This window comes from Mytilus edulis, chromosome 2 (genome assembly GCF_963676685.1).
Source record: "Mytilus edulis chromosome 2, xbMytEdul2.2, whole genome shotgun sequence".
NCBI lineage: Eukaryota > Metazoa > Mollusca > Bivalvia > Mytilida > Mytilidae > Mytilus > Mytilus edulis.
In genome coordinates, this window is record NC_092345.1 from 106,176,515 (window position 1) to 106,188,280 (window position 11,766).

At 33.7% G+C, this 11,766-nt stretch overlaps 2 protein-coding genes across 4 annotated transcripts in view; one reads left to right on the top strand and one right to left on the bottom strand.

Moving 5' to 3' along the window:
* Positions 1-9,279, bottom strand: part of LOC139513840 (calpain-2 catalytic subunit-like) — a 35,072-nt gene extending 25,793 nt beyond the window's left edge. For both annotated transcript variants that reach the window (XM_071302690.1, XM_071302688.1), the window contains exon 1: positions 9,174-9,279. The gene's annotated coding sequence lies outside the window, so the exon portion shown is untranslated. The remainder of the gene's footprint in view (positions 1-9,173) is intronic.
* LOC139513841 (aquaporin-11-like) lies at positions 4,535-11,709 on the top strand. 2 transcript variants are annotated; one of them, XM_071302691.1, is made up of 3 exons: positions 4,535-4,859; positions 6,172-6,823; positions 8,913-11,709. In XM_071302691.1, exons 2-3 carry the CDS (start codon positions 6,181-6,183, stop codon positions 9,113-9,115), a joined length of 846 nt encoding a protein of 281 aa, XP_071158792.1. In that variant the 5' UTR covers positions 4,535-4,859; positions 6,172-6,180; the 3' UTR covers positions 9,116-11,709. The 2 variants fall into 2 exon arrangements, with proteins under 2 accessions (XP_071158792.1, XP_071158793.1); XM_071302692.1 differs by lacking the exon at positions 4,535-4,859 and adding an exon at positions 4,863-4,986.
* Positions 11,710-11,766: the final 57 nt, after the last annotated feature.

Sequence of the window (11,766 nt, forward strand, 5' to 3'; positions counted from 1 at the left end):
TTTAATCTTATTTTCACCAAAAAGTATACAGATCATGTGACCATCATAAGAAACAACTATATTAAGTTTCATGAAATTTGGATAAGTCGTTCTCAAGTTACGGTGCCACATGTTTACGCTGGACAGACAGACGGACACCTGACATTTGTATACCATAATAGGTCCCGTCTTTGACGGACGTATAAAAAGCAGTACTAAGCGTGCATGTTACGCTAGAAACATATTCAAAGAATACAGTTTTATAACTTCTTAATGTCATATCCAATATTTATCAAAACCTAAAGGGGAGTTACATGTATCTTACTTCCTATGTTTTTTCGTGGATGTCAATACACCTAATCGCTATTTATTCCATACCGGATGAATTCTAAAATTACACAACTTTTTCATCCAGTTGAAGCTATCTGGGGGCCGTTGAAACAATTCACCATGCACAATACTTTTTAATGAGACCCGTTTTAACTTATTGTAAATACTTAAAACAAAATAATTTTTTACTTCAATTTTCAATTTCGAAAAATAGTGGATTATTAACTATTCAAGTTTCTTGATGATCGCTTTCTAAAGTTTTTCCTCCCTCAGCTCTCTAGTAAAAAACCTTTATTTTCAGTCGCATGACCCAAACAGAAAGTTGTACATACAGTGTATTACTGTTTTTCCCAGATTGGACTAAATAGCGATAATTAAATAAAGTGTAATTTCCGGGATTGTTGAAAACTTGCATATTCATCACTATCTGATTTTGTGGTTTTAACAATCCAGACAGACAAATAGCAATAAGGTGTTTAGAAAAAGATGACCTAAAACCTCCTTCATATAAGACAAAAAAACATGGGAACTCATACTGAATGGTCAAATGTGTTCAATATGAAAATTTGGTAAAATCACAAATCAGCCGTTAACAGGTCAGGAATAACCACCAATTGGTGGATTATACCTCAATTGACGTATAATCCACCAATTGACGTATAATGGTATAGACCAATTGGTGTATAATTCTTTGTTTTTCAAAAGAAATTATTCTATCAAAATGGAGCATTGTTTTCTTAAAACCATATTATGGTATGAAAACTTGCCAAACATTCCTAGTTTAGTATAGTGACATAACATATTGCATTTAATCAATAATTGTATTTGCAGTTTCTTCTATTGTTATCTTGTCAATTCTTGATTGGCAAATTTACCTGTAATCATCTGTCAATGGACATCATTACTGTTTGCAGTCATGCGATCATGAGTACTACTCCACAGGTGAAAGGAGCTCTTTGTTAATACTCGACTTTCATTATTAAAAGTCAATCATGGTCAATAGTACAAATGTTTCAACAAAAGAATTGCTGTACACATGCATTCTCAAGAGATGCAGCAGGCTTTGACAAAACTGAAACTTTCAGAGGACTCAATAAGGGTCATAAAATAGGTTGCAAGTTGCAAAATCATGCTCCTATCGCACACTAGCATTTTATTACAAAAAAATTGCATTATACGTCAATTGGTCTATACCAATATACCTCAATTGGTGGATTATACGTCAATTGAGGTATAATCCACCAATTGGTGGTTATTCCTGACCTGGTTAATGTAAATGGACTATAAGTATGACTTTTGAGCAAATTTAAAGGGAAATGACGGGGAAGGGGCAAATTAGCTTTCAAGGGGAGCAAATGCTGTTTAAATTGGTAAGCGGGTTTTAAATATAGAGGGAAAGTGGAGTCATCTTTTTAGACTTTAGTTACATGTAAATATAACTTATGTAGACTTACCTTCTAATACTATAGACTATTAAAAAAAAACCACACACACAACTCGGAACTATTTCTAATTCACTTGGACTACTGATATGCAAACCTAAAAACAAAAAGAAAAATATCATAAAATAGTGATTGAAAGATTCATAACACTTTAAAAGGATAATTCAGACACGTGTTACACGGGGAGCATGTTTGTTTACATATAATAATGTCACGTGATCGCGCACTGACCTCGCATGCTGCATCGCCCTTACAATTCACTAATACATGTACATAACCATTTTCATGCAAACATGCAACGTGAATGTGATTGGTTATCAAATAATACAAAAATAATGCATGAACCGTTGAAGAAGAAATTATTTCATCAAATAGAGTGGATTTTCACTTTCGACACGAATAGGTCGAGTTGACATTCCTGTCATCGGAGATAGTATTGAGATAAAAGGGATAACACGGACCGTCAAAAAGGTCTAGAGAATCACATCAGTAGAACCTTAACATAAATAAGTAATACTTGCCAACATTTCTCTAATTGATAACCTATAGAACTGAAATTTCACAAAAATACCGGTAAATAATTTTGTTGTGATGCTGGTTAAATTGGCGCTAAATAAATATTCTTACTCCTATTGCTTCATGTAAAAAAAAATGTATAGAATTGAATTCGACTACAGTTCAGAATAAAAAATAGAGAATATGCAAAAGCCAGGTAATATGTTAATGATAAAGTGTGTATAAATTTTCGTAAACGAAGTTACCCGTATACTTCCCCAAGAATTACATTTGAGCGCAAAGTTCTGTAATTGTGTGATATGGTTTTGGGTTTATGTAACATAATTTAGACTGGGATCCTGGCTAATCTTGACCTTACGACGCGCAGCTAGATTGGGCCGGATCCCAGTCTAATGTAACATCGTTGCTATTAGATCATTGAGGCCATCTATTTTTATTGCGGGTTCCACATATTTAAATCGGAATTATAGAAAAAATGGAATGTTGTGAGCAGAATCAAAACAGAAATGATGAACACTGCAACATTTCCAGAAAAATATAAATAGGATGGAGGATCTGTGTATTCACATTATTTGTAAAACTCTCCTTATTCATGTGAAGCGTGTGCTTTACATCGAGGCTTATTCTTTACATCGAGGCTTATTATGCTAATCATTGACGCCACAGTACTTCAACCAATCAGACAATGTTTATTTGGGGCATTCGATCGATTTTAACTCAGATTTTGGAATATTTCAATCGAAATTATAGAAAAATGGAATGTTGCTGGTACATATAAAATAGAAAATGATGAATACTTTTAGCTAAAGATAATTTGGATGGGGGTTCTGTGTATTCACATTATTTGCACAACTCTCCTTACTGATGCCATATTTTGGAATTTCCGTGACCTAAATGGTTCGCGAAAATTAATATTTTTATATATAGTATAGTAATAACATTATAAGTTGAGCCATCAATTACACAGTTCATATATTGACATTATAATTGTTTCTTTCATTATACATTTCACTTATGTAGTTAACAATGATAAGTAAAATATCACATTCTTCGCAGGAAAATATAAAATCAAATTTGTTTTCTTCACTCATTGAATTAAAACAGGGGACAATACTAGATATTTCATCAAACATTTTGATCCTAGTTTTATTAATTTCTGAACATGTTATGATAAAATGAAATTCATCTTCCACCTCTTTATGGCATAAAGGACATATTCTATTTTCTAAAGCTGTTTTGTTGTATCTACCACGTTCAACAGCCAGCATACTATTGCTTATTCTTATTTTAGCATAATTTTTTGTAACATTTTTATCTAAATTCAATAAAAGGTACTTTTCTAGTTCATACTTTACTTTAAATTTTCTGTAGGTTCTTAGTTTATTTCCATTTATTGAATTATCATCATTAAAGAGACAATTTCTCCAAAATATAATGTAATTTTCATTGAGCTTAATTCTTCACGATGGCTAAAAGTAATCTTTTTTTAGAGAAAGTACATTGATTTTCCCAAACATGAGTGAAATTCAATTTTGAAAGTAGCATTTTAACTTTTGAAGCAAATCCATCATTTAACTGCTTGTTAGCTTTATAAACATTATATAATAATGACTCATTTTCATTTGACTTTAAAATATGTAACCAAAATCCTACAGAAGACTTAAGGGCCTGTATACCGTCCAATAGGGTACATTCCCAATTCAGCTAATACAGCTGTATTTACTGCCTTTGAATTAACATTTAGAAGACCTTTCGCAAATTTGATCTGGAGTTTTACTGATTCCATAGATAAATATTGAGATTCAAGAGTTTTGTTGTTCTTCACAATATTTAGCGACCATATCTCACTACAATACAGTAATATTGGGGCCAGGCTAACACAAGAATTAAATAGTTTCATATGGGAAAAAACATTCATCTTATCTGAGTAGAGTATTTTTTTTATACAAAACAATGCCTTAGAAGCTTTTTTACATAGGAGATTTTCTTTGTACATATCTTTTATAATATTAAAGAATGGTCCATTTATGTTATATTCAGCAAGTTTGTGCAACAGAGCCTCTCTATTTATAGTGTCAAAAGCTTTTTTAAAATCAATAAAACATGCATATATTCTTTTGTTTGATTTAAAAGCCTTATCAATAATGGAAGAGTTGCAAACTTTATGTATAATAAATTTGCAGTTCTCACTGATATTTCTACTAATTCATTGTCTGCATATACACGCTTTACATAACCTAAAATAAGTCAAAGGGGACTTTTCTTTACTTGTGCATGGGTTATAAATTAGATTCACCTTCGGATACATCCTATTAGTTATAGTACTACTATAAACGTTTATCGCCCTCAGTGTGTGAAACTAATATATTAACATTTGTAACTACTCAACAGACAGATATATCTGTACTGAACGACCAATTAATACCATGATTATGTGCACATGTATTTATCAATGATCATCAATAGATAAGCATTATAACAGATATAGTGTTGTGTATTATTTAAAGTTTTCCATTATAAAGACAACTGTCATCTTTCAAGCGGAAACTATACACAACCGGATTTTTTTGTTTGGACATTCCAGTTTAAGAGGTAGGTTAATCAATAAGCAGTTCGATATTTATCAATATTTGATAACATAATAGCAGTCTCGATAGTGATAGATGCTGACCTTTATGCTCAATGTCACGCTTCGTTATTAATTTAAACCAGTTTTAAGGTAGGTGGTTATAAAGTATTGTATAATATATTCATGTACAAGTATGTGTCATCGCAGGTCACGAATCTCCATAATAAACATAAACAACACACACACACATACTTCAAAAACGTAACCCTCATGTAATATTAAACGGCATTGAAATAGCAACTCAAGAGTTCAGCTAAAGGTCAGCATGTGATGACTTGACAGTTGTAGTAGAAACATGCATGGCTTACTGTTTTGTATGATGCATTTGCAAATAAAATACAAAAAAACATTCATTTTAGTTACAATTGAGAAATTCTGTTTGGAGACGATGATAATTTGGGATTGTTGGCTTTTGTCCAGTCATGTTATCTCAAGGAGAACACCACTAATATAACCCGAACACAAACAACTATCATAGGGTCAATAGTTCAGGTGAAGGTCAGTGTGACCTGGATATGGTATATGACACACATCCAGCAACTGATGCATCAGCATAAAAAGATGACCAACATAAGTTTTATTGTGAAAGAGTTATGTACAGGACACAAATCAGACGAGGTTTTCATATCATTGGGGCCAAGGGACATAGTCAAGGTCAGAAGGACTTAATATATATATATGACACACACTCAGCCAACGATGCATGAGCAAACCAAGTTGAGTCCACCTTAGTTCTATGTACAAAAGTTATGCCCTGGACACAAACTATACAAGGATAACGATTGGGATCAAAGGTCAAAGTCAACTTCAAAGTGACCTGCCTTTGGCATATAACACCACCCCATATCTAGCCCCATGATGAAACTGCATACCAAGTTTGGTTTATGTGTTTTACGGTACAAAAGTTATGAGTCGGATCTACAAGGATTAACTTTAATAAGAGTCAAGGTCAACTTTGATCAACTTAAGTGCAATGGTACAAAAGTTAAACCCAAGTAAGGAAGCGGGACTGACGACCAGACGGTGACTTGAGAGACAGGCAAGCAGACTCAATAGTATTGCTTTCACCTAACAAAACCTGAATGAATTTAAAAGAGATTTTTTATAAACATGAGAGATGTCTTCTTCAAAACTACATTTAAACTTCAACACAAATACTAGTAAGCAAAACAAGACAATTTGTAATCAAAGACTAGAAAAGTGTCAGTGGTCATATCTATAATAGAAATAGAACAATTTTTCACTTCTAAAATTAATATGATTAATTATTTGCAGACAATTGAGATGGCTTGGCGGGCTCTATGGCAACTGACCATGGGAGAATCACCGGAATTAGAAGACTTCCTTAGTCCAGTCACAGGAAGTTTGGTTTATTTCATCGTAACAATGGGCACGGGAGTTATATTCCGTGTTTTGAATAAACAGTACTCTCCTGCATGGTGCCAACAATACATCGCTGATTTTTCAGCCACTTTGGAAATGTGTGCCTACTTCTTCGAAAATAACTTTATAATGAAGCACTATGGTGCTATATGGTTATTCATTGCGGTTGTTGTCCAGTGCTTGGTAGCAAACCGAACATATTTCGGTGCTTCAGAGAATCCAGTTAAATCGTTCTACGATTTATGTACAAATAAAATAAGTACAAAAACTGCTATTACTAAGATATTAGTACAGACTTTAGCTGGTGCCACGTCGTATTATTTCGCTAGAATGGTTTGGGCTTTAGATCTTGTAGAGGATCACCGGGAAAGGTATTTAGAAACTGTCTGTGATACGGATCTTTCTGTTGCCTTGACCGTCGGACTGACCATTGAACTAGGAGCCACTTTGATTGACACATGGTTAGGTTTGCAGACCCTGGTTCCACAATCATTCATCGACGAAGTCCTGAAGTGTTCTAATGGTGCATTCATGATTGTCATGGGTAAATTATTTTGCAACACACAATATTTGCATATATATAATATATATTTACACATTACGTCTCAGTTCAAGAATTTAGTATGTACACTGCTCGGTCAACAAACTTATCTTAAACAGTTTTAAAAAGCAAACACGAAATCAGAAGATTCTTAGTTTAAACTAAGATTACGTAATAATAACACCTAGCCTATCACATCCGTACTATCCTTCACAATTTGTAAAGTAAACCATTATAGGCCATAGTACGACCTTCAACACGGAGCTTTGGCTCACACCGAACAGCAAGCTATATTAAGGGCCCCAAAATGACTAGTGAATACGGTCTTTTCTATATACAAAAACGAGAAATGAAAAACACTTATGAACCACATCAAACGACAATCACTGAACATCCTGAGTTAGGACAGGTGAAAAAAATGCATCGGGTTTTAAACGTTTTAATAGGCCGCGACCAACCTTCACCCAACCTGAAACACTGAATAGTGTTATATTAATTAGAATTGCTAAACTCTATCAAAAGACATATCGACAAAAACAAGTAAACATAATCAGGAGCCTGTAATTCAGTGGTTGTCGTTTGTTTATGTGTTACATATTTAAAAGAAATTTTTTTTTTACATAAATAAGGCCGTTAGTTTTCTCGTTTGAATTGTTTTACATTGTCTTATCGGGGCCTTTTATAGTTGACTATGCGGTATGGGCTTTGCTCATTGTTGAAGACCGTACGGTGACCCATAGTTGTTAATGTCTGTGTCATTTTGGTCTTTTGTGGATAGTTGTTTCATTGGCAATCATACCACACTTTTTTTTTTTTTATATATACACTGATTGTATGATGTACATAAGAACATCTTATCATCATGTATTATTACGAAACAACTGCTCTGTTCATCGTGTATGATCACTGTGTATCATTGGTACAGCGGATATAGCTGTATAGGTACTTCGAAGCGCGAAAAACTATATACAGTACATGCATTTAGCTATGCACCGTACAGGATATATGTGGTCATCTATACACCGTTCACAACGCTTCTTGTCGGAATAAAATATCGAAAAAAACATATGTATGAAAAATTTCAATTGAAACAGCTATACTTGTTACGCACATACAGTGGCCTTCTATCCGAAAAACAGTTGCAATGAATATAGAATCATATCGGATGAGACGAGCGCTAACTTCTTTGACAAGTATATTCACATGTTTTAGTAAGCGTGGTTGTTTTGGGAAAATAATGAGACTTCTCTCTAATCACCAACCTACGACCAGATCATTTCTTAAAACAACAATTATGTTTAGATTGAAGAACACATTGATATTATGTAAACAAAACAAAGATTTTCATACCGTGTCAGAAGAAAAATTGATTACGACCGCTTGGTTAGTACCTATATCCGCTGTACCGATGATACACGGTGATGATGAACAAAAGAACAGCTTTTCACCATGTGTGATGTGCAAAAGTGCATCTTTTTATCGTGTATGATGTACAAAAGAACATCTTTTCACCATGTGTGATGTACAAAAGAACATCTTTTCAGCATGTGTTATGTACAAAAGAACATCTTTTCAGCATGTGTGATGTACAAAAGAACATCTTTCATCGTGTTTCATGTACAAACGAACATCTTTTCAACATGTATGATGTACAAAAGATACTTTCCATCATGTTTTATTACCATCTGCTCACCATGTATGAAGTACACAAAAGAGCATCTTTTTTTGCATTTTATGATGCACAAACGAACATTTTTAAAACTATTTATGATGTACAAATTAAACTCTTTTTCATAATCTAAAACATCAATTAGTTATATAGACAAAATTTTGCATCGTGGTATATCTTGTTATTTAGGACTGCATGTAAAAAGGAAAGTACGGTACTCCAGTAATAGATTTAGTGACATGCATTTTTGCTTTAAAAAAAACCCCAACCGATCGATACAATAGAGGCCTTCTTTTACTTTAGGGGTTCCAACCCTTAAAGAGCTGTACTAAATCTTCCTTAACCCCAAAATAGAAATAATGTCTATCGCTGCTTTTATATCCTTTTACTCTGAAACTTTATCGAATTGTTATTTTTATCTAGGAATGCACTTAACAGGAATGTATTTTAATCCAGCCATGGCGTTTGGTCACATGTTTGGTTGCAGAGGAACCTCAGCATGGGAACATTTCATAGTGTATTGGATTGGACCATTCATTGGTTGTTATATGGCTCTTGTCTTTGATAATAAACTACATATCGATGTAACAAAATCTAAGATGGATACCGAAAAAAAGGAGAAATGATTTATTTCATTTTACGACGTTTCCCGAGTTTATCTTTCCAGTACAAGAGGTTGCTTACCTGTTTTGTAGTGCTTTATTCTAATGCAATCTTTAAGAAACAACGTTTTTCACTGGCTCAAATTTACCGTCAAAACTTCATTGCCAGTGACATTCCTTGCCATGACGTTAATGCGCCAAAATAATTCATGAAATTTCGCGGAATTTAATTAATCTGTTATTTATACATTTTTACAACTTCTAATATACCTTTCTGTTTTGTGATATATTATAAAAGGAATAACAATACTGTAGTTGAAGAATTGAAGTCATTAATTGGGATAGGGAGGTCGATCCCAAAAATCCGTTTTATGATATCCGCAACGCGTCGACAGTAAAACTGCATTTGCGCCGTCGAATTAAGGATTCTAATGCAACAACGTTTGTAACGTTCATTTTGTTTGGATAACGTCACTTTCTTACATGGCATCAATTGACAATTGATGCTATGGGACGTACACGCAAGCGCAGACGGCATATGACAGATTATTTATACATGTTTTAACGTTGTTTTCTGTCAGTTTCATTAGAATGGAGATAACAATAATGTATTTTAAGCTCCGACGGCATCAATTTGGGGATTTGATGGTCGCAAATACCCATTTACTGTCTCCGCTAACGCGTCGCCAGTAAACTTAATTTGCGACCATCAAATCCCCAATTGATGCCGTTGGAGCTTAAAATACAATACAGTTATCTCCTAAATAACAGTACTGTAGTTGAAGAGTTGCCACCGTCAATTGTAGATTTGACGGTCGCAAATGCAGTTTTACTGGCGACGCGTTGCGGAGACAGTAAAACGGAGATTTGCGACCGACAAATCAAAATTGACGGTGGCAACTCTTCAACTACAGTACTGTTATTCCGATTCTAATGCATTTCAAAAAGAAATAATACGATAAAACTTGGAAAAATTTCTAAATTTGACAAATAAAAAAAAATCCGCGAAACTTCATGAACGATGAACGTCATAGGTAAACGTGACGTCATACAAATGAAAACTTACAAACTGGAGGTTATTACGTTATCTGTACGCTTCAAATTCAGATAAATTTACATAAAAACGGCGAATTCGAGGTAGGTGTTGTTTTATTTTCGATTATGTAGTAGTAATCGAACATTTGTTGATTCAATCATTTCAAAATGGTTGTCCCTCCTTAGTTACGCCTGGTCAACTGTGGATTTGACGGCAACTTTTAGCCAATGAAAAAAATGTTACATACAAATTGCATTAGAATCGCTAATTGACGACGACAACTCTTAGTTTAAACACATTTATGTATAGTGGATTGGAAAACAAGTTATTGTAACTTATATTAATCCCTTTCAACTTTGCGGTTGCGAGTGCTGCCTTGACTTTCAAATGGTTTCAAGGGAGAGCCGAACATTCAGTTCGTGAAATTTTCTCCCAAGAGCGGGGATCGAAACAAGAACCTTTGTGTTCTTGAACTACAGTACTGTCATTCCTCTTAAATAGCAGTAGCTTTTGTAGCACTATATGATGGTTTAAGAATGCTATAAGGATCTAAGAATAACACCTACCAAACCATTACTGATTTGACAATCCATGAATAAGCAACTTACTAATTATCTAATGCAGATTATATGAATCATATTTTATTATTTCTCGTTAATTGGTCCAAGGTCACTTGTCCTATTTGAAACTGGTTGTTCATTAATAGATAGTTCACACTTGTCGTGGGCATTGTTGTCAATTAATAAGAAAATAGTACATTTGTCCAGGTCAGAAACTCTATATTCATTAATAGCAACATTTTACACTTGTCCCAGATAAGAAACCGCCTGTTCATCAACATTGACATTTTACTCTTTTTCCAAGCCAAAAATCTGGGGTCCATTTATAATCCCAGACTAGCGGTATCCATTGATAATAACATTAAACACTTTTCTCCAGGCCTGATGCCCATTATAAGTATTTTTTACACTTAGGCCCAGGCCTGGGTGCTCAATTATAATTATAAGCTTTACACTTGTTTAAGACCCGTGTCCTCTTTGGTAAATATTAACACTAGTCCAAGGCCTCAATGTCATTAATAATAATCAGTTAACACATATAATTAACATTTTAACACTGGTGCCGATTATAGTTCTAGGTCTGGGTGCCAAATAATAATTGTCATTTAACACTTGTCCATGGCCTGAGTGTCCATTAATATTTAACATTTGTCTTAGACCTAGTACCCATTAACATTGAAAATTAGTACTTGTCCTAGGCCTAGGTGTCTATTTAACAATATAGCTTTAAACTCTTCCCTAGCCCTGGGTACAAATATTTAGTCCCATTAAGTACTTGTCCTAGGGAAGGATGTCAATTGATATTTTAAAATACAGCAATATGATGGTGCAATCAATACATGTCATACTTGTTTAAATGTGAGAAACTTGTTTGAAATTTGTAAATCTTGTTTAAATAGTGTAAAACTTGTTTGAAATGTGCAAACCTTGTTTGAATTATGTTAACCTTGTTTATATATATATATTTACTAACCTTATTGTTGATTTATATTACATTGTTCAATAAAAAAATTAGTATTTCAGTTTATGTGCTGAGTTTTTCTCTCAATCCGTACAAAATATTAACCGCAGCATAATGA

Bases quoted from the DNA above. Each gene is read 5' to 3' on its own strand.
- LOC139513841 (XM_071302691.1), top strand. From the start codon at position 6,181: ATGGCTTGGCGGGCTCTATGGCAACTGACCATGGGAGAATCACCGGAA. The intron at 6,824-8,912 runs GTAAATTATTTT...ATTTTTATCTAG, and splicing joins TGCATTCATGATTGTCATGG to GAATGCACTTAACAGGAATG.